The sequence below is a fragment of the Xyrauchen texanus genome, chromosome 35, assembly GCF_025860055.1.
Source record: "Xyrauchen texanus isolate HMW12.3.18 chromosome 35, RBS_HiC_50CHRs, whole genome shotgun sequence".
Lineage (NCBI taxonomy): Eukaryota > Metazoa > Chordata > Actinopteri > Cypriniformes > Catostomidae > Xyrauchen > Xyrauchen texanus.
In genome coordinates this window covers 30,943,338-30,967,644 of record NC_068310.1, presented here as the reverse complement: position 1 = coordinate 30,967,644, position 24,307 = coordinate 30,943,338, and the positions used below count along the sequence as shown (strand labels likewise).

Genomic DNA, 24,307 nt, shown 5'->3' with positions numbered 1-24,307 from the left:
ATGACAGTATTACAAATGTCATAGACAGTAATGTCTTTGTATTGAAGGCCAAGTTTAAAATATATCTCTATAAATTCATGCGCATCCATGCTCTCAGTATCTTTGAGTAAATGAATGATGGCAATGACGCTAATCGGAAAAGAGCTATACACACACCGAAACTGTAACGCGTGCGCACGCTGAAGTATCTCGTGCGACGCTGATAGTTTCTCGATGCACGCTGAAAGTCTCTTAGATTTTTTTTTTTGCACAGGTCACTTCGGGGGCTCCGTATGTCATGGCGGAAAAAATACAAAAAATTATTTCCATTAAAATGAGCAAAAATGAGTGTAAATTTAACAATCAGAATTGCTGTCCATTCATAAGAACAAAGTAGTGATTATTTCAAAGACATGCCCAATATTCATGTCTGCTTTTAGATACCTAGTTCACCTACAGCAGGGGTGCCCAATACATCGATCGCGATCTACCAGTCGATCGCAAAGGCAATGCTGGTAGATCGCACAAAATTTAAATCTACTTTCGTTAAATAAAAAATATATATATATATATATATATATATATATATATATAATGTCTTTCCTTCTTTTAGATTCTGTCTGACTTGCACTTGACGAGTAAATATTGACCAGGCGAGGTTTTGTTTATTCAGTTGCCATGACAACTAGGTTTGCGCATACATGCCTTCCAAGGACTTCTGAGAACAGAGCGCGAAATTGCGATACTACTGTCCGGATTAGGCAAAATTGAATGGAATCAGACAGTTTTGCAAACCTAGTTGTCATGGCAACTGAATAAACAAAACCTCGCCTGGTCAATATTTACTCGTCATCAGAATAAGGTAAATGCCCTGGCTATTGTAATCTATTGTGCTGTAGGTGTTTTGGGTTTAGTTTTAAAACTGAATGACATCAAAATTGAACATTATTATATATTTTTTTAGTAATTAGAAGATGAATTCCATGTAGGATACATGCAGTAGTCCCAACAAGCATTTTCTTATTTGAAATGAAACTGTGTTTTTTAGTTGGTAGATCTTATTGAGTTGATCATTTAAAAGTAGATCATCACACAAAAAAGTGTGGGCACCCCTGACCTACAGTATTACTAAGTGCGTCAAACCAAACTTTGACAATCTTTTAAACCTTTGATGCCACTAACCTGACAAACTTCATTAAAACTCACAGTTGCAACACAATTTTATATAACAATATTCTTAAAATTTAAATAAACATATTTGCAGTGCCACCTCCAATTGGAACGTGCAATTCTGTTCCATTGCAGCAGTGTTTTGCATACTCGAAAATTTTTACCTATTGGCATGTATTATTTGAACCGGTCTATCGCCCACCCCTAGAAGCAACTGTTACTTTGCAAACACCACTTTGATTTCCAAGTGAAGTAAAGATTCAGCCACTCTGAATAATGACAAGCAATCTCAAAATCTCACATAAACTACTGGTTATTACTACCCGATCTGAAGAAAACAGATCTCAAACACCTGTCTCCTTCACTGTCCTGCCTCAATCTCACACCTTTACCCTTAAATCCCCACAACTGTCTCACTCTCAACCCCCACCCAATAAACACCACAAATAACCAGCCTCCATGCCAAGAGCATCTTTTCCAGCACTTATTAGTCACAGCATGTCATGGGAGCTTATTTAGTGGTACAGTGATGCTTGATTGTACAGGAAGTTACATTTTTTTTAGTTCTTCTTCTTAAAGACAGATAGATTCAAGTTTGTTCCATCAATCAAGAGACAGTGGCAGGAAAAGTAGAAGTAAAAGCATTTAAAAACCTGTTATTGCTTTGTCTAAACAAGTCATACTAGTTACAAGTTTAAGTTTGGGAAAGGAGGAGGCAGGAACCAACTGAACAGTCAAAATAACATCTAATTAAACAAAAAGGCACAAAACACAAACACACACATGGCAGCTGCATGTGTCTCTCTCTCTAACTGCTGTGTCTCTCTCTAACCGCTGCACTTAACTCTCTCCTCGGCTGATTAGCCCTCCTCCTTGTCACACTCCTCCCTCCTTTGCCTCAGGCTGGAGACCCCCTGCATGACATACACCCCCCCTTTTTCCGCCTTTTCCTCGATCACTCCTCTACCCTCTTGCAGACGACAGCTGCTTCTCCCAGGGTGGACCGGAGCAAGTCGCCCTTCCGTGTTTTGCCGGCTGGTAGGGAACTCCTCTGCCACTGGCAGCGGCTCCACCGCTCCAGGTGGTCGGCAGCAAGTCCCTCCTCCCCTCGCGGATGGCCGAGGCTGCTCCTTTGGGTGGATGGCAGTGGCGAGGACTGCACAACAGCACATCCCTCCTCCTTCCCGGGCTTCAGCACCAATGCAACAAGGTTAAGGTTGGGAAAGGAGAAGGCGGGAACCGGCTGAACAGTCAAAATAATATTTAATTAAACAAAAAGACACAAAACACAAACACACACATGGCAGCTGCATGTGGCTCTCACTCTCTCAAACTGCCACGTCCTGCTGCACTTACCACTCTCCTCAGCTGATTAGCCCACTTGGGGGCCGGGCATGTGTAGTCACGGTCACAAATAAAAATCTAAATACGCATTAACAAATAATCAATAAAAGAAATAAGGCACCCCAGGCTGTATACTTTAAAGCATATTGATACAAATATATAATATGTAAGGTCTACTGTGTGCCTTGCCTAAAAACGCCCTGTAGCCGAGACTACATTTACACTATAACATGGCATACTGTCCATTATTTCTTAAAAGAATACTGCAGGTTCAATGCAAGTTAAGCTGAATCAAAAGCATTTGTTTCATAATGCTGATTACCACAAACATGTATTTTGATTGGTCCCTATTTTTCTTTAAAGAAAGAAATAAAGAAAGATTGAGGTTACAGTGAGGCACTTGCAAAGGAAGTGAATTCTTCTATTAAAACTTGTGTATTATTTGAGCTGTAAAGTTGATTAAATCAGCATTTTTGCGGAATGACAGGGTTTGCGTTGTCATGGAAACTTTTTTAAAAACATGGAGGGACAAGTTGAAATTATTTTTTTTTAAATTAGCATTATGCCCCAAATTCTGTCAACTAAGTTCAACTTGTACTGAACCCAGAATATTCCTTAAAATAAACAAAGTTATTTGCAACTAGTTGGAACATGCTAAAGTATTCTGAGAACATATCAGGGGCTGTTCACATCAAAAGTGTTTTTGTTTCCATCTGTGCTATTTTTCAGTTTCTTTTCTACAGAAATTGCGCTAGGCATCTTTGGGTTTTTTCAGCGTCTCTCACAGGAGTAGCCCATATTTTAAGATACAGTGTCCAGTAAAATAATAATAATAATACTTAAAAAAAATATTATTTGAGACACCAGCTTATTTGTTGCTCAGTGTCAAGCTTTTTTTGACGAATAACAAATTTGGTCTGAACAGCCCCTTAGAACAAATTATAAAGACCTGACACATTATCTTAGTATGTCAATATGGTCATTTAGCAAAAGCAAAGCATATAATTAAAACAAATCATCAATTTAAACTATCAATATACATTTCAACGTGTAGTTAAATGATACATAACTCTATGAATGAATAAAAATGGAGGAAGAAAACGACTTGAAAATGTCTCGCTCCTTCAAAGCATCCAGTTAGCCTGTGTATGCCAGCTCAGGTACGATATGAATGGATTCATGGTAACTGGATTGTGCTGGGATTGCCATGCTCAGTTTATTTCACCAGCAAGTGGAAATCAGAGCACAGCAGAAAGGTGTCTGGAAGATAAGGGTGTGTGGAAAAGGGTAAACATTTGTGTACATTCCCCTCAAATGCCCCTTTCAGCACAAATTGCGCGATTTAACAGCTGCAGAGTATATGAAGCCCCCCGGTTGACTCAACATGGTTCGAGATACAAATGCTCCCTGGAGACGACTTTGGCAGTGCGGAGGACTGATGTGTGTGTGTGTGTGTGTGTGTGTGTGTGTGTGTGTGTGTGTGTGTGTGTGTGTGTATCGTAATCATAACACACTGTACACGCGTAACGCAGCCTTGCGCAGTTCCAGCACTCATGCGAAAGGAAGATGTGATTGATATTTTTTTTTATGCAAATGTAGCATTTGTAAATGTAGGACACGATTCAATTTGCATAGTCATTCAGTCAGTGCCGTTTATAACTGCATTAATCCAGCCCTGCTCTCCTTAGAACAGCTGCTCGCACAAAGCCAACGCGAAAGAACAACGCTAGCAAATGGGACATGACCGCCCATGTGTGCATGTGTGCTCGATTGGGTGTGTATTTGTTGGTGATGGGTTGCAAAATATGAAAAGCAATTTTCTATTAAATGAGAAGGGGCCATGCACAGAAAGCTGTGTGTGTAAATGTGTATAATAACATTAGAAAGCACACACCTCAGACATGTTGACGCGGCCCTCCTGGAAGGAGCAGTCGTTGGCATTATGAGTACACATGTGGCGGTATTTGCACCAGTGGCATGGAAAGGAGCCGTTCACACAAGAGAGACACCTACAAAAGGAAAAAGGGAGAGAAAAAGGGTGATTATTTATGATTATCACACAAGAAAATGACCAAAGTGTAAAGCTTAACATTTTAATCATTATATAAACACTTTACAACATGACTCATTTACATCAATTATGCTGTGAATTGTCCAAGACATTTAACAACTGAGCCCACATTTTTAGTTGGCACCTCAAGGTGGAAAAAAACAAAACAAGAATGCCAGACACGTCACAAACAGCACTGATCTGTCAACTTTTAACACCTCGTACTTAAACAAAGCTGTAGGTTGGATCCGTTGCTATGGTTACGGAGGACGTTTTTTTGCAGTTTGGTAGGGGAGGACAAGGATGCTGATCTGTACACTAGTCTTACAGTCATGTCTCAAAAAGGCATAACTGAGGAGTTGCGTAGGAGCAATTCTTATCATGTATTCAACACAAACTTTTAAAATGACTTGAGCTTGACAGAAGTGGTCGAAAAATCTTCCAAAACAGAATAACAGAGTTTGCGTCATTTTTTTCTTCTTCTTCTAGCCAGTGGACAGGAGAACATTTAAAGACAAAGATAAAAACAAAATTAACCCTATGTATTCAAATTAAATGTAATCTGATAGTTCATAATTGCACTGCATGCTATACTGGAGAAACAATAAGGTTGTTTTTATTATCTTTCATTAAAATGTAATCATTTTCTCTGCCTTAGAAACTAAATTTCTTTTCAGCTGATGTAACCAAGGCCGCATGAGTGGTGGCAACTACTATTAAACAATAAAATATTAGCCTACATTTCAAGATTCAATCAAATCCCATTGTTTAAAATTATGTCCCACCCAACAATATATCCAGGTGAATATCCTTTTACTCGTAAATACATCACAATAAGTTAAAAGTGTTGCAAATTCCTTTTTAGTATTTAAGAATTTACAGATATATATTACACATTATGTAAGAGCACTTAATGACAGGTTATGTAATATTATGTATTGTAGTATACAGTAAATGAGGTAATATGATTTAATGCAATTTACTGAACATAACGCTCTTATACAGGGGACAATATACTTTTATTAACACACTTTGTCAATTTCAAGTTTAGTATAGTATAGTATGACAGTATAGGATAGTATAATATTGCGTATTAAGGTGTGGTGGTGTAGTGGTCTAAGTACATAACGGGTAATCTAGTAATCAGAAGGTCGCTGGTTCAAGCCCCACAGCCACCACCACTGTGTCCTTGAGCAAGGCACTTAACTCCAGGTTGCTCCAGGGGGATTGTCTCTGTAATAAGGGCTCTGTAAGTCGCTTTGGATAAAAGCGTCTGCCAAATACATAAATGTAAATGTAATTGTGTAGTATGATACCCTACAAAGTCAAAATGTTGTAACTACAACACTGAAACTGAGAAAAATGGCTTCAAAATGATTGATTGTTGAGACAATTTGGATTATAAAATAACCTCACATGGTTTTTATTAAGCATAACTGAGACAAACTTCATCTGTCACAGGACAGATCATAGTCTAAGAGACTTAATTTTGGAAACAACTAAATTTAGACAACGTTAAAATGTAGTTACTGCGCTCTGGCTTTGCAGGGTGTTATTAGGGCTTATGTATTATTAAGTAAAAACCATACAGAATAACACTTTCACAGTATTTTGAGGACAGTCTCTGCAGGTTCCATATAGTGCACCACACCCAAATTCTCCTCAGACACCCAACACTATTCAAATATCATGAAAGGGCTTCTGCGGTCAGCAAGAGTGTTACAAAGAGGCGAGAAGTGCACTCTATCACTCTACCCCTGTCCGTGCCAAATGTTCAAAGACTTATGCTCACGTCCACTGCTGGTGCATGACAAAGCCCTGACTACATGAGACACAAGAGCGTGTGAATTAAAGGGCTAGCCGTGCCCGAGGAAGAGAAATAAATCGATTCTGGAGAAAAAGAGGATGTAAAAAACTGAAAAAAATGAGAAAAAGCATGAAACAACAAAAGTTAATTCAGAACAGACCAGGAAAGAGGGAGGAGGATAGAGCAAAACACAGGCAGAGGGTGGGAAAAAGGGGTGAGAAAGAAAGAGAGGGGACTGAAGAGTAGAAAAGAGAGAGAGAGAGAGAGAGAGATAGATAGAGCATCCACTAATTAATGTCACATTTGGATTCACATTTGGATTCCTCCTTAATGTGAATCCTATGACAAACAAACAAACTATTCTGGGAATCTCGATCTATGAATTTTATTTCTTAAAAGGGCCATATTCTACACTTTGGTAGCATTTTTCGCCCCTGAGATCCCCTCAGGAATGCTGATGGAGGTATACCACAGCAAAAACAGCCATCATTTTGTTTGCATGACCATTTTTTTTAATATCTCGTGTTCAATGCAAGTTAAGCTCAATTGACAGCATATGTGGCATAATGTTGATTACCACAAAAATGTATTCAGATTCGACCCTTCTTTTCTTTTAAAAAAGCAAAGATCTGGGTTACATTTAGGCACATACAACTGAAGTAAGCATCTAAGCCTTAAGATGGTTATTTATATCTTCAGCTTTAGTGTGTCAATGAAATATAAATGCTAGACTCCCAAACATTACTTTTGCAAATAGAAAAGATTAGAATAGAAGAACAGGGAGCCTTCAAAGCCCCTCACTGAACATCGAGTCAGTCTGAGATTATATAAAGAGACTGAAGCAGTTGAGACAGCCGAAACAGAAGAACTTGGCGAATTCTTCAAGAAGCTTGGAACATCCAATCTGCCAACAACCAAGATAAACTGTGTCCAGGTGTACCTAGGAGAATTGGGGCTGTTTTAAAGGCAAAGGTGGTCACACCAAATATTGATTTAGTTTTTTTTTATGTTTGCTGGACTTTGTATGATGTTGATTGATAAATTAAAACTATTTATGTCATTATTTTTGAAGACATCCAAAATGTGGATGCCAAATGTGTTATCACTATGCAACATTTTTCACAAGCACCTAAAATTTTTGCACAGCACTATACACTCACCTAAAGGATTATTAGGAACACCATACTAATACTGTGTTTGACCCCCTTTCCCCTTCAGAACTGCCTTAATTCTACGTGGCATTGATTCAACAAGGTGCTGAAAGCATTCTTTAGAAATGTTGGCCCATATTGATAGGATAGCATCTTGCAGTTGATGGAGATTTGTGGGATGCACATCCAGGGCACAAAGCTCCCGTTCCACCACATCCCAAAGATGCTCTATTGGGTTGAGATCTGGTGACTGTGGGGGCCATTTTAGTACAGTGAACTCATTGTCATGTTCAAGAAACCAATTTGAAATGATTCCAGCTTTGTGACATGGTGCATTATCCTGCTGGAAGTAGCCATCAGAGGATGGGTACATGGTGGCCATAAAGGGATGGACATGGTCAGAAACAATGCTCAGGTAGGCCGTGGCATTTAAACGATGCCCAATTGGCACTAAGGGGCCTAAAGTGTGCCAAGAAAACATCCCCCACACCATTACACCACCACCACCAGCCTGCACAGTGGTAACAAGGCATGATGGATCCATGTTCTCATTCTGTTTATGCCAAATTCTGACTCATCTGAATGTCTCAACAGACATCGAGACTCATCAGACCAGGCAACATTTTTCCAGTCTTCAACTGTCCAATTTTGGTGAGCTCTTGCAAATTGTAGCCTCTTTTTCCTATTTGTAGTGGAGATGAGTGGTACCCGGTGGGGTCTTCTGCTGTTGTAGCCCATCCGCCTCAAGGTTGTGCGTGTTGTGGCTTCACAAATGCTTTGCTGCATACCTCGGTTATAACGAGTGGTTATTTCAGGCAAAGTTGCTCTTCTATCAGCTTGAATCAGTCGGCCCATTCTCCTCTGACCTCTAGCATCAACAAGGCATTTTCAGCCCACAGGACTGCCGCATACTGGATGTTTTTCCCTTTTCACACCATTCTTTGTAAACCCTAGAAATGGTTGTGCGTGAAAATCCCAGTAACTGAGCAGATTGTGAAATACTCAGACCGGCCCGTCTGGCACCAACAACCATGCCACGCTCAAAATTGCTTAAATCACCTTTCTTTCCCATTCTGACATTCAGTTTGGAGTTCAGGAGATTGTCTTGACCAGGACCACACCCCTAAATGCATTGAAGCAACTGCCATGTGATTGGTTGATTAGATAATTGCATTAATGAGAAATTGAACAGGTGTTCCTAATAATCCTTTAGGTGAGTGTGTGTATATATATATATATATATATATATATATATATATATATATATATATATATATATATATATATATATATCTGAATACAGAGACAGATACAGATAATTTTGTCATATGGACAGATATCTTTTGCAAATATATCAGGACAAATATATTTGCACACCCCTAATTCTGAATATGAAAAGATTGCAATCATTCATTTCAGTTTATGACAAGTAATAATTACGTTCTAGCTCAAGTCTGTGCTATACAACACCATACCTTCCTACTACATGCCATACTATACTATCTAAGCCATACTAAATCATACTATGCTATACTATGCTACACATGTTTATAGAGAGTACACTCAATACATCCAAGGATAGATGTAATCTGTACATTTTATATTTGATTTACAGCGAGGTGGATGATTTGAGAATTTTCCAAAGAGCATCTTGTATCAAAGAAATCTGACCTTTTGTCGAAAGAATTTAACATGGTCAATGTCCCAAAATTATAATAATAACTAAAACGAAAAATATTTCCTGTTAATATTACAGGATAAGGTTTCTTTGTTTTTCATTTTTGGTTTATTTACAAGCTTAAATTCGATTTTGAATCCCAGATTTTCAATATGGATTTTGAACCCCACTGTCCCCAACAATGACAGGAAACCAGCTCAACAGACGTCACTAGTGCATGGTGCCAACCCTTGGGCCACACACACATATGCACTCACAGATGAGACTGTCTTTTCAAGTGTGTGTCCTGTTGCCACACACATGGGCTCCTTTCATATTAAAATGCCCAAGCTTCTGCTAACCTTTCAGCCTCGCGAGTACTTTATCAGTGCAACAAAAGCCACCATCATGCCGCCTTTTTCCATTTTTTCACCTCCTCATTCACAGCGCTCCTCTTGTTAAAAATGCATCGGGCCCCTCGCATGCTCGATTAAGCCGTCCCCTCCCCCTGTCTCATGCTAAACTCTAATATTGTTACGCTGCATTTGAATAGCTAGCAGGGTAATTTGCAGTGCCAAGCAGACACCCCTAAACACCCCTCTCCTCTGCGAGCGCACACACACTTTTTTTTTCTCTATCGCGGTAGGGACTTTCCATTGACTTCTATTGTTTTGATAAAAGCAAAACATGTTCTTTCCCCTAAGCCTTTTAAAAATCTTTTTCCATTTATAGATCAGTCATTTGTTGTGTTTAACAAGCTGCTTTCATGTGGTCTCCAAAATATACAAAAAACCTGGCCCACCTATATACTCACACTTTTACCATTTAGATTGAATATTTAGATTAAAACTTAGTATGTACATACACTTTAACAGTCCCAGTGATCACAAGGGCTAAATACAAGCGTTTCAGTCCCACACACAAAGCAAAGTGAGGCAGTACACAAGGAGCACCAGGTGAGCACTTCACCATTGCCACCTTTGGCTGAAGTGGCTGTGTTGGTAATGGGATGTACAGTCCTATGCTAATGTAAAGCACGCTGAGGTATACAAGAGCACACAGCTTGACTTAATGAACAGAGTGCTGGCAGACAAGAGACACTAGAGCAGAGAACATCTGGAGACACTCTCTCGCTTGGAGTCCAACCTGTTGTCTATCCAAAGGGGGTCAGGGACGAAAGGAGGGGCAAGGAGATGAATATGGACAGAGGAGATAACAAGAGCCATGAGAGAGAGAGAGATAGAGATAGAGATAGAGACTGAAAATAAGGTCAACAGAATAACAGAGAACTGTTGGTTGAGCAATCAGGTCGGTTTTCAAAGATAGTCAATGGCGTGATGTGTTTTTTTCTGTTATTTCTATTCCAAAATACATTCAATGTAGTGAATACTTAAACCCCAAAAGTCTAATGGATATCGGAGAAGTGGACTGGAGGGAAGAGCATGTGCATTAGTATTTTTGAACTTTCAACTTAGCATGTGACATTTAAAAAAAAAATCTGTTTTATATTTTTGGAGAGTATAAAGTAAAAAAAAAAAAGAAAAAAGTCTCAGTAAATCACTGAAGTCTGAAGGAAAGTTTTGTTCAGTTTGTCAAATGGTAGAAGTCTTGTGATTCATAAGATAAAAAATAAATAAACGAAAACATTTATTAATTATTATTAATTATTAAATATTATTAATTAAAAATCTAAGCATATAGGGGGAGGCGGGGGGCGTCCGGGAAGCATGTTGGCCATCTGCGCGTCAGCCTCAAACTTGGCAGGCTGACCCGAAGGTGGCAGCCAGGTCGAGTCCTCCGCGTCAGGCGCCGTGACGCTCTCCGATGTAGCGCCGATGTCATCAACCGGCCCGGGGGTCCGAAGGAGACATCAGACCTCGGACCGGTCAGATGCAAACGAGCATGCTGGGGGGCGGGTGGTTCGTGGGGTTTTACCCGGTGAAGCCGTGCCCACTGAACTCCCCAAATTGCCTCGTCGACCGGGCCGGGTCGACCTCCATCCCGTGGGAGGAAGACACGACGCAGGGGTCGGCTGGAGTGGCATTTCCTTTCAGAAAGGAAAGCCGCGACCGCAACGTTGCCATGGTCAAGTTCTCGCAGTGAGAACAAGCAACATCCACAAACGCTGCCTCTGTGTTCAATGCCAAATGTGTTACACTTTTAGAGAAATTATTGCTCTTTTAGAGGATTTATGCTCTTTTTAGAAGTGCTGTCGAAGTGCCCAGGGGCGTAGACAGCACGGGCAGTAATGCGCCATAAGGTCCAACAGCAAAAGCTCTGTAAAGGTGAGTGGAACAGTCGTGAAACACCAGCTCGCTGGACACACAACCGCTCGGCTCCAAAGATAAAACCTGACTAAACGGATGCACGATTCTCTCCTTTTATACCCGTATGTCTGGGGGAGGGACATGCAAATTCTTTTCTCAAAGCTCAGAGGCAACTGAGACTTTCAAGAGAGACCCCTACTGTCACTTCACCGACACAACGTCGAGTGAGTGACAGAAGGGGAATCAGGGTTATTCCACCAAATATTGATTTCAGTATTTATTTATATGACCTTATTTTATTTGCATTATTCGAGGTCAGAAAACACTGCATCTTTTTTGTTATTTTGACCAGTTGTCATTTTCTTCAAATAAATGCTTTAAATTACAATATTTTTATTTAGAATTTGGGCAAAATGTTGTCTGTACTTTATAGAATAAAACAAAAATGTAAATTTTACTCAAACACATACCTATAAATAGTAAATCCAGAGAAACTTTTGCAGTGGTCTTTATTCCAGAGCTGTATATATATATATATATATATATATATATATATATATATATATATATATATATATATACTGTATACACATACATTTCATTTCAACGTATGGCAATGACAAGTCTACTATTTTATATAAAATAAAATTATTTTTTTTAAAGGTCAGTAAGATCATTATTAAATACAACTTAAATACATATTAAAAACATCTGATTAGTTGACCTTATTTACTGTATGACAAGGCAAACTCCAAGAAAAAAAAGTTATTCAAAAATAAAAATAACTAGAAAAATAAAAAAGCAGGTAAAATAACAGGTAAAAATGTTGGACGGACCTACTCATTATTTAACATTACCATTTTCCACATTTTAGAATTATAGCATAATTGTAGTACCTTTATATTATTATTTGTATAAATTAAACAAAAAATATGCAGAGAAACATTTTAGTTTTAAAATATTATAATATTTACCTCATTAGACAGTAAGGTCAGTATTAAATATACTTAAAATATGTTTTATTAGTGTATGACAAGGCATATTGTAGTAAAAAAATTCTAATAAAAAGGTTGTCAAACCTACTCATTCTTTAATATTACTTATTTCCACATTTTAGAACTTTGGTCAAGCCATCAAAACTATGAAATACATTATACAAATACAAATGTATGTATGCAGATTACCTTGTCTGCAAAATGTTAGCTTCTTCAGAATATTCACTCGTCTAGATTACAGCTTTGCACATTTACATTTATAAGAACACTGCATTTGCATTTTAAACTGTTTTTAACCCTTTATTTCCTTTTCATTACCCCAGCCATCCTTTGAGTTAAACACAGGAAAAGGCAGGAGACAGAGAGAGAGAGAGAGAGAGAGAGAGAGTGAGTGATGTAAGAACTGCAGGAAAATAACTCATGAGCAGTTAATCTGGATGGCTGAAGTCAGAGATGCTCAGAGTCGTTAATGAAGTGACATTAACAGTCTGATCTCATCTCTGATCTCAGCAAAGAACTGCTAACGGCACACACAAATAACATCACTCTCTCGCAAAGCAGTAACCATACACACGTGCACACACACACACATGTACCCACAAACACACACATACACACACAAACACACACAGTGCGGTCCAATGTAAATAAACTCCAAGTTGTCAGATTTGGAAAGAAAGAGAAAAGGAGAGATATAGGAGAAAGAGTTGAGAGTTATATGGCAGCAGCTGGTTTTCTCTAGTGAGACAAAACTTGTTGACTTACGACTGATGGACACTGCAGTTGTAGAAGACAAAATCCACGCTGGCAAACTTTTTCCCTGTCTCCTTGGATTTCAGATAGAGCTTCACCACTCGCTTGTCACCTGCCAGCAGACATACAGTGAGCTTCGGCAGCCTCTAACAAGCAGGAGAATGGTTTGAAAGTATATGTGTGAGTGTCTCACCCTGGTTGCGAGTCATGGGAGCTATTTCCCGTGCGGAGGGGGACAGACAGTAGATGCGTCCCCCCATTATATGTCCCTCTGTCTCAGTGTAGTCTTCAAACGAGCAGTTAACACCCGCCACCAGACTAGGAATATTCTGAGCTTGAAGAACCAGCTGTGGGACAGCACAAAGACCGAATGAGAGACAATGGCAGAAAGAAAAACAGAAACATGGGAAAAAGGTAAAGACAGAAAAAAAACACAGAGAGAGAGACAAAGACAGAGAAAGACAGACATGGCTATTAAATAATGATAGATAGACAGAAAGACTCAAAGGTCAGGAAAGAGGTCAGAAAACAGCGACCTATCAAACCCTTTTAACAGCATGAAGGTGCAAATACCATGATAATATTTCACTTACTGTACAAAAACACACACTCATACGGTCATACCTGAACTTTAGACATGGTGACTGAAATATTGTTGGGCTGAACCGTCAGACTGACACACTGCTCTAGTTTGGAAGCAAAGCGCTGGGGCTCATCAGCTCTCTCACAGTGGTCCTTACGAGAACAACTGAACACAAACACAGAAATATCAATCAGTAGTAGCAATGGGACTATTAAAACCAATTTCTTAGTATAATCAACAAGATAGCTCAAAGCTAATTTTTTCTGTAGGTTGAACTTGAGCTCTTCTAAGCTACCTGAGCCAAACGGGACCCGACAAACCATTTAACTTCGGGTTTGGGTTGGACACAGGTTTGTAATTAATGAAAACGTTACAATAAAAATTTAGTACAGAGAGTGAGCAATTTTAGGTTCCGGCTTAACATTTGGCGGTACCAGTCAAGTTGGTCACATGGTCAGAGGCATGGGTTCAAGCTTTTGAAAAAACAAATTCTTCAAGTATGAGCTAATTTTGACTAGGAACATCCCCATTTTGAAGGGGGAAAAAGATTACTAAATAAATAAATAAATGATACAATGTTTGTTTTGGTTTTTGGTTTTTTGAAGGAGCATTAACAAAATTAAAATACTGTCATGTTTATTTTTTATTCTAAAAAAGCACAAAAAAAAAAAGTCTATAGTAATTATAATTCGCTTTACATAACAACAATAGAAGTCTATAGTATGCCTCCATCTGGCATAAGCAAGCATGCAAATGTATGAGGAGCTGTGTGGTCACCATGTGCAGATACTCACACATTGTGTAGGACACACCAGCCGCAGTGTGGATCACCAGATTCCAAACATTCATTACAGGTGCTGTACTGCTCACAGCTCTCCACCGGCACCCTGCTTACCTGCAAACAGACAAAAAAACACACACAGACAGACAGAGAGAAAGATCTGATGATGAACCTGCTTTCAGAGTGCAATGTAATATCTGAGTAACAGAGGTTGCTAATTTCACTATCACCAACACAGCGACACGATTTTCACGATTTCTGGTTTTGGTGTTGTGGGCTAAAGCACATAACTGTTAATCAGAAGGTCGCTGGTTCGATCCCCACAGCCACCACCATTCTGTCCTTGAGCAAGGCACTTAACTCCAGGTTGCTCTGGGGGGATTGTCCCTGTAATAATTGCACTGTAAGTCGCTTTGGATAAAAGCATCTGCCAAATACATAAATGTAAATGTAGGAGTCTAAAGCACAATCTGTATTTCAAATGTCAAGCAGAGAGAACTGCTGTCCGAAAATCATAGAGAAATATTGCACACCACCTATACACGTCTGGTTTCATATAGTGTCATTCAGGTATTATGATGACAGCACTTGACTGACATTTAATCAGCTCTTTGGTGACTCAATGGCTCTGTTCCAAACCTAGATAGTATAGGCAAGCTCCCAATGTTCAAGGCTGTTCCAAACAGGCTAGGCAGCAAAAGTGAGTTGCCTTGAATGATACTTCGTTTTGGCCCAATTATATGTGTCCTTTACTGATATAGTGTAACAGGTAAAGAATGGGCAAGGAGGAGGCGGGAACCGGCAGAACAGTCAACATACAACGTGGCTTCAAGCGTCTCTCTCTCTTGAACGGCGTCTCTGGCAGCCCCTTATCTCACTCTCCCACTGATCAGCTGATCTATCACCAGCCGTGCTCCATCACGGCCCGGCCACGTTCTACTCCACGCCAGACTCCTCCCCCACCTGATTCAGGCCGGGGTGCCACCAATCTGACTAATTCCCCCCATCTCTGGAGGGGAAAAGCTGCCCTTCTGGCAGTTCTGTCAGCCGGTGGTCCACCCCACCTCCTGTGTACCTGGAGGTGAGACGAGGTGAGGCGTGGGAGAGGGAAATGGTGAACAGAGACACAGAGAGAGAGAGAAAGAGGAGAGAGAGAGAGAAGAAGAACTTGCTCGCCAGCTCCCGGACACGCTGTCGCCCGATCCTCAATCACTCCTCCGCCCTCTGGAGGATGCCAGCTCGCTCCTCCCCCAGTGGATGGCAGCGATTCCTCCGTCTCCTGGTGGATGAAACCACTCCTCCCCTTCTCAGCAGACGGCTGGGGTTCCTACGACTCTGGGCAGCCGGCACCGAACCCTCCGTCCCCAGGCAGATGGCCACGGCTGCTTCCCTAGTGGATAGCAGTGGCAAAGACTCTGCGATGGTGCATCCCTCCTCCCTCCGGGGTTCGGCACCACTGGAACAGGTAAAGGATGGGCAAGGAGGTGGCAGGAACCGGCAGAACAGTCAGCATAACTGTACAGCATAAATTAACTTAAAACAACAGAAACAAAAACGGACAGAGACATACACAACGCGACCATGTGTGTGTCTCTCTCTCAAACCATCTCTGACTGCCCCTTATCTCGCTCTCCAGATGATCAGCTGATTAAGCGCCAGCCATGCTCCATCACAGCCCGGCCTTCTCGTCATATGTTGCGACAAAATTAGTGAAAACTTTCATCCAAGATGGTGGGTTACAAACATATTTTATTCAGTACTAAAAACTACTGATAGAACATAGTTCCACCCAAAATGTATTATTTGAGTCAATATTTATTTTTTTTTTGCTTTATATTTTTGTGCTTTAAAAGCTTAACAACATGCCAATGTCAGACATGTTAGAGTCGATTAGAAATCTATTTTATTCAGTACAAAATTCTAAAGTGTATTATTTCATTAAATATTTGTTTGCGCTGTGCATTTTTGTGCTTTCAAATTTGTAAGCTTAGCAAATTTGCAAGCTTTATCTGAATCTTTTGTGAACTTTACATGAGGAGCGCTATCTGTATGGCATGTATAAGTGAAAGTTAACAAAGTGTTAACCATGAAGACTGTCTCACTTTAGGCCATGTCCACATTAAGACGTTTTCATTTGAAAATGCATTGGTTTGGCTACATTTACCCCTCTCATTGGAACAGCATTTTCCTCTACTGAAAACTTTCAAAAATGTTCTTAATAACAGCACACTTTGGAAAATGTTAGAAAACTGAAAACTGAGTTTTTCAATGAAAAAGATAAACGTGGATCTGGCCGAAGTCATTATTTAGTTATCCTTCAAGTTAGGCTGTTGCCTTAGAAGGTAGCTGCCTATGTAGACAGCGGACAGCAAGGCAGCTCACTAGAATTTGGAACAAAGATTTGTGTTTTTAGGGTAGGGTTGTAGGCCAAGGACAAAAATATGGGGAAAAAATAAAAGAGAAAAATGGATGGGGGAGGATACTGATGCAACACACTGACACCTAAAATAGCGAGTCTATGAGACTAGTTTTTGGGGTCGGCCAAGATGGAATGAAATATTGCAGTTTTTCTATGGTATTGGGAGGCTTTGGTGTCTGGAACATTTCAATTAAGCCGATATTCCAATTGTAGGGGCGACCATTGTGTCCTACCTCTGCTCCTTGTTTTAAAGTCATGGCTGAAGACTATAATACAGCATCCATTCATATGAGAGAGCTCAAGCTCTCATCCCTCTCCATTTAAACGGCTGAAAGAGAAAATATTCATCTCTCTACAAGAGGAAGAGGCGATGGAGAAGCCAGGGGTGTATTAAATATGAATAACATCTGCAAACGAGGCATTTGGGTTGCAATGAAAAACATCTCAATCAGAGCGTGTGTGCGTTAGAGAAAAGTTATACGAGAGGACGGTTTGTGCAAATTGTGAGCATAGTGTGTTTTCTTTATTTGACGTGGGGTGAGAATGAACCCAGCGCATGTAATTGTGCCATCTGTGCAATTTGGGCCAAAAATTGGTCATGCTCAAAGGAGGCTGTGATGATCGATGGGTTGTTTTTCCATCCCCAAAACACACACACACAATTCAGAGAGCAAACACACCTTCTCGGCAAGCACACACACATGCGCCAAATGAATAGGTCATTCTTTTGCCCCAGCACCCCACCCCCCACCCCAAAAATGACACAGCTTAATTTAGAAAAAGCCAACTTTCTCAACTAGGAGGCCTTTTCTCTTCCTTGAACACCCCCCTTCCGAGCTCTCCCTGTTCATCCATCTTCCATTTGGCCACGCACAAAAGAAGAAATGGCAGATGAAACCATAGATCATGGCCAGGAAGCCAGACAGAGCCTGGAGGGCGACGGTGGATAAAAAAAGAGAGGGAATGAGAGAAAGAAAGAGAGATCAGGTGGCCAAAACCATTTGCAGGTGGTCTCTTGGATACATTGTGACAGTACTTGTTGCCCAGAGTCATGTTAAGACCTGCTGCTTAAGCTAAGCTTGGCTAATACAGGTTAAATGTCTCAAAGAACATAGCCCATATCAGATATAAATTATGTATAGCCATCAGTTGGATGGAAACCCTGTGGGTATATGTCCATTGGTTAATCTGAGCCAGGGCGATAGGGTCACTTCAGGCATTTTTCCTCGAGAGCACCAACATGGTTTCTGTGATAAACAGCATCTTGTGTCACAACATCTGCAGAAGTATGCACCTGGATGGGACAGCTGTATACAACTGTTCCTATTGTAAGGGCAATTTATGAAGAACATTCTTAATAGGTCTTAACCATTTTATTAAGTTAGTAAATAAAAACAAAATAAGGTTTCGTAAATTCGTCCTCGAAATGCCCCCCTTACAATGTTTGAAATATATTGTAAAATACCTGATAAATGCACCCTGTGACTGTACATCCCTACTGTTTCAAATGTGCCTTATTTGTCACAAACTTAGACACAGATGTAATCTACAGCTCATATTTTAAGATACATTTTGGTTACATACTTATTATGCTATAATTGCTTTAAATTGTAGCTTTTGCTCTAGTTATTTAAAGCAACTGACTGTTAACATCATAAACAAATAATAGACCTTAATTAATGTTTGGTGTTTCTGAATTCCGCCCATGTTCCTTTAGCTTGCAGGGAGAATATGTAAGGAGACGAAATGGCCTTCGCGGTGCAGATAAAGACGATTGCTATTGAGCACAAGTACTCTGCTATATGTTAGTACAGTCTCCAGCTACTAGCTCAATAAACCTCTGGCTTTATCAATACCAGCACACATTCAAGGATTTTGTGTGTGTGGTTTTTATGCAATCCCTATGGATATCACCATGGCAACATCTGGGATCTGGAATGGCTCACTTGGTCATTCTGTCACGTCTGGATGATATTCTTAACAAAAATTAGTGTGAGAAGGGAAAAATGAACAAATTAAGCCTCGAAAAATGATGGAATAGGAAAAACCAGAGTAGATAAGCTAGCAAAAGGATGAGATATATGAGTGTGAAGGCCATAAAAGGACTTGTCCAGTCGTGAGGTGTAAATGTGATTCAACATAGTCTCATGATAACTCGTAAAATTATTTGTACGAGATGGCGAAATGGTAAGAGATCATACGACTTGGCTTGTGCAAAAAGATACAACTTGTTTTCACATAGAGTCCAACCAATACATTTCAAATCGATACAATACAGGCATTTCTGTACATTTAAAGTTCTCAGAGCAAACTCGACAAAAATGTTGTATGTTATTCTGACTTTTAATGAGACTTGGTTCGATTTTGATGTCTTTTGTGTGTGTGTGTGTGTGTGTGTGTGTGTGTGTGTGTGTGTGTGTGTGTGTGTGTGTGTGTGTGTGTGTGTGTGTGTGTGTGTTCTTTTCCTACCTGCGTATACACTACCAATAAAATGTTTGGACACACCTACTCATTCTTTATTATTGCCTTTTTACACATTTTAGAATAATAGAAAGTCATAAAATCTATTAAATAAAACAAATGAAATTGTGGTAATTATGTAGTCAAAATGTTGAACAATCACAGCTTATTTAAGCAATTTACAGCAAAATAAGGTTAAGTACAACAGCACAATTACAATTGTGATATAGACACAATTTGTATTAGTTTACAGTTTTATAGTATTAAAGATCATGAGAAACAAATTCAGTGTGTCCAAACTTTTGACAGGTAGTATATACAGTACATTTGCCTCTATACTATGCACACACACACTCTCTCTCTCTCACACACACACACACACACACATTGGACTGATTTGAAGAGCTGGCACTTTCTTCTTCCATCTTGTCATGTTGCCTACAGTATATTAAGACGTCCGCCACACATATCAGATTACAGCCAGCTGATACTTCCTCTCATTCCTCTGATAGAACCTTACAGAAGAGCACTGACCTTCATAGAGAGAGAGACCCATACTGAGTTTCCTCACTGTACTGTGTTACACAGAGGCCATGAGGTGCTGCTATATCAGAAACAATGCAAGCACTGTCAATATGATCAAAAGCTTCTGACAGAGGGGGTGCTATGCATGTACAAATACACACACACATACCCACTCCCAGATATGCTCCCATTGTGGACACACTGCGCATTTCTTCTCTTCGATGAAGACAAACACCACAGTTGAATGCCAAAAGGGTGATTGTCTAAAATACAAGTACAGGTCATATTTCACCTCAAAAAACTAATAAATGACAATTATATTTAGCATGTTAAGGAAAGTAAATCTATTGTTAGGATCAATAAGATTTTTGCATTGGAAGGAACATAACTTTTAAAGGAAGAAAGCACATCTTTTCTTCAAATTCCTATTACGATAATGCCTCTTGTTTCAGTAACTTATATCAGCATAAATTAAAGGCAATACAACAAATACCATTATCATACTTAATTTAAATTATATCACATTTTTTCCCAAATAACATTAATTATTACAATTTTTATATTTCTTTGTTTAGAGCATAACCCCCCCACCAAAAGACAAAAACAAATATTATTGCAAGGTTTCATGACATTCTCCAAACATTATACACAATCTTCAAAAATAAACAACAATAAATCTTCAAACTACATGGGCAATAAGCAAAACTGACAAATCCATTGATGAAAATGTCTCCGTCTAATATCTAATGTCCCTTAGATAAACCTTGTAAACTGTATATTGGTGCTGCAGCGAGTGCTGTTTAATTCAAACTAACACTAAGTAAAGTTTCTTTTTGCTTAGTACGGGACAGCAGCCCAGAGCGGTGCAGAGGGATGCCAGGGCTATCAGCAACTATTAATTAAGTGCGTGTGAATATGGGAAATGGAAAATTGTTCTGTCAAGCCGACGAAATTGAGTTTTTGATGTTTGAGGCACAACATGCGGCCTCCAACTGCCGTTTCTATTATCAAATGAAGAGATACAAATGGAGAAAGAAATGAAAGGGGGAGTGGGTTGATGTGAACGACATGCCATGGATCTTACCTTTAAATCTGTGCGAAAATAGGAAAAAAACAGCAATATCTGAGCACATTAGAGTCCTGGTCTCCACTCTAATGCCATATGATATCACTGTAAGCCCCAGGTACGGAAGCCAACATATTAAAATGTGAGGCGGATCGGAATACCGGATTAAGGTGTGATTGTGTTTATGGAATGTCTTGAAAATTTCTGTTTCGGTAGATTCAAAATAAAGGAACAATAACATGAGAGAATACCGTGGCTTTTGTGAGCTTGTAGTCCACCCCCTCAAACACAATAAAACCTGAGGAAAATACGTCACTCTTGCTAGAGACAGCAAAGGAGGCTTGTTAGCTGCGGCTGTTGACAAGAGAGATGGCGAGATGCCTCCGATTACGATAAACAGGGAAAAAGTGAATGTGGCGAGAGAAAAATTAATGAAAGAGCTTCAAGGAAGCCGGAGTGATCCAATCACAATCCATCTCCAGCGACTGCTGTCAGCTCTCAAAGAGCCAGCAATATCTCAGGGACAGAGCGAGTGGGAGCACCAGAGAACGAGAGAGAAAGAAAGAAAATGACCCCTGGGGGCAGCTCGCCCATTGACTCTTTCCTCCATAGGAGGAGGACTAAAAGAGAGGGGAGAAAGAAAAGAGAAAAGATAGATGAAGGACATAAGACAGAACAAATTGCTTCAAACCATTTAATTTCCATTTCTCTCTTTTGCTAAATCCTCTGGGTCTTTAGGTGCATCAACTGGAGAAAGAGAGAGAGAGAGCTGGGAAACTCATTCACCTCATCCTGTCCAAATCCAAACTCACTCCACTAGCACCACCAGAATGCAAGCAGGTGTACACATGATTCATTTTTACATGACAACATGAAACAGCGTGTACAACACGTGTAACTTTTGTTGTTGAAAGAAAATGGGTAATGAATGGGAAATAATGTACAGTTTTATCCATTTTAACTTTTGGATGAACTATCATTTAAAAAAGTAAATAGCATCCATTTGTATTTCATGCTGATTTCAAATCCCCTTAAAGGGATTGTTCACACAAAAATGAAAATTCTCTCATCATTTACTCACCCTTATGCCAAAAAATAAATAAAATCACATAATATGGCCTGAAAACATCTGTGTCGCAAATAACGCCACCTAGAGGTAATGTGGTAGATATAATACGAATTAAAAAGTTTTTCATATAGCACTTAACTAGTCAAGCCAAATATCAAATGAAAGCTCTCATTCTCAGGAATGAGACTGTCCTATTTATTTTGTTGCCTTCTGTTTGTCTAATACCATAGTTCTTATATATATATATATATATATATATATATATATATATATATATATATATATATATATATATACTCTTTTCTCCCCAATTTGGAATGCTCAATTCCCACTACTTAGTAGGTCCTCGTGGTGGTGCGGTTACTCACCTCGATCCGGGTGGCGGAGGTCAAGTCTCAGTTGCCTCTGCTTCTGAGACAGTCAATCCGCGCATCTCATCACGTGGCTCATTGTGCATGACACCGCAGAGACTCCCAGCATGTGGAGGCTCGTGCTACTCTCCACGATCCACACACAACTCACCACACGCCCCACTGAGAGCGAGAATCACTAATCGTGACCACGAGGAGGTTACCCATGTGACTCTACCCTCCCTTGCAACTGGGCCAATTTGGTTGCTTAGGAGACCTGGCTGGAGTCACTCAGCACACCCTGGATTCAAACTTGTAACTCCAGGGGTGGTTTTCAGCATCAATACTCGCTGATATACCCAGGCCCCCTAATACCACAGTTCTAACGTATGATTTCTGTAAGACATCAAATACAAAGGTCTCATTTATGCGAAGATAACCGATGCTGTAAGCCCCAAGTAGCCACAAACTTTATATCTGCTCTTACCTTAGGCAGTATTCTTAATTTTTTACTTATTTTTTTAGCATAATCCAATGTTATATCTTAGATGTCCAGAACTAAATAAATAAGACTTAAAATAAAGCTTTCATATATATATATATATATATGTATATGGGGAAACAACATTATTTATGAATAATTTGAACTTCTTTTTTATTTTTGCAATTAGTCCACAGTATGCATCAATGGTGAGCTTTTGAATATTAGTGTGAAAAACTGCAGACGGCAGCCCAAAAATGCAGCAGAGTTTCAGGGGAGGAAGTTGTAGTTGGGATTGTATTAAAAGGAACAACATAAGCCATGAAAAAAATCCTGAATGTGGATAACATTTAGAATCCCTGGCTCTTTTTTGTCTGTCTGTCGTTCCATGCCAATAATCAGACCCTAAGGGTTTTCTATTCTCACACACACGCTGACCACAGCAACACCACTCTCATCTCCATTACAATGACACTCATCCTCCAGAGAAAGAGAGAGAGAGAGAGAGAGAGAGAGAGAGAGAGAGAGAGAGAGAGAGAGAGAGAGAGATGCTCTTGCAATGTGCAAACTTCCTGTCCAAGAAGCCCTTCCTCCCCCTCATTTGTATAATAGTATAAAAAAAAGAATCCCTCCATAAACTGATTTTGCACATCCATTTACAGCCTCACTTAAATCAATATTAGTCCGAGTGCTGAGCGAATACACAGGGAGAATCTAAAGAACGTTAACCTAACGCTACTCTCTGGTACGTTAATGTGTTGAAAGGTTATCAAGTCTGCCCCCTCTCAACATTCAATCTACAGACAGCCAGCCTGTTTACAAAAAACATCTATAGCAATTACAGAACATCTTTCTTCTTAAGATGTGGATACATTAAAATAACTATCTCCCATTGCTGATAGATCACAATGTTGGTGCAGTGAAGGTATTTTGCATGTCTAGACAGTGTGTGTGTGTGTGTGTGTGTGTGTGTGTATGTGTGAGCGTGTATTTATCACTTTGTGGGGACCAAATGTCCCCATAAGGATAGTAAAACCCGAAATTTTTGACCTTGTGGGGACATTTTGTCGGTCCCCATGAGGAAAACAGCTTATAAATCATACTAAATTATGTTTTTTGAAAATGTAAAAATGCAGAAAGTTTTCTGTGAGGGTTAGGTTTAAGGGTAGGGTTAGGTTTAGGGGATAGAATATAAAGTTTGTACAGTATAAAAACCATTATGTCTATGGAAAGTCCCCATAAAACATGGAAACACAACATGTTTGTGTGTGTGTGTGTGTGTGTGTGTGTGTGTGTGTGTGTGTGTGTGTGTGTGTGTGTGTGTGTGTGTGTGTGTGTGTGTGTGTGCGTGTTTTTGTGATTCTGAGGACAATTTTGTAAGTTACAAACTGGTAATTACA

The 24,307-nt window shown here is 39.7% G+C and overlaps 1 protein-coding gene across 1 annotated transcript in view; it reads right to left on the bottom strand.

Moving 5' to 3' along the window:
* LOC127629282 (plexin-A1-like) overlaps positions 1–24,307 on the bottom strand; it is a 267,994-nt gene that overhangs the window by 99,287 nt on the left and 144,400 nt on the right. Inside the window, exons 5-9 of the mRNA XM_052106444.1 lie at positions 14,551–14,651; positions 13,798–13,921; positions 13,367–13,520; positions 13,186–13,285; positions 4,388–4,502 (exon numbers count right to left, since the gene is read on the bottom strand). Of these exons, the coding sequence (XP_051962404.1) occupies positions 4,388–4,502; positions 13,186–13,285; positions 13,367–13,520; positions 13,798–13,921; positions 14,551–14,651 (594 nt within the window). The remainder of the gene's footprint in view (positions 1–4,387; positions 4,503–13,185; positions 13,286–13,366; positions 13,521–13,797; positions 13,922–14,550; positions 14,652–24,307) is intronic.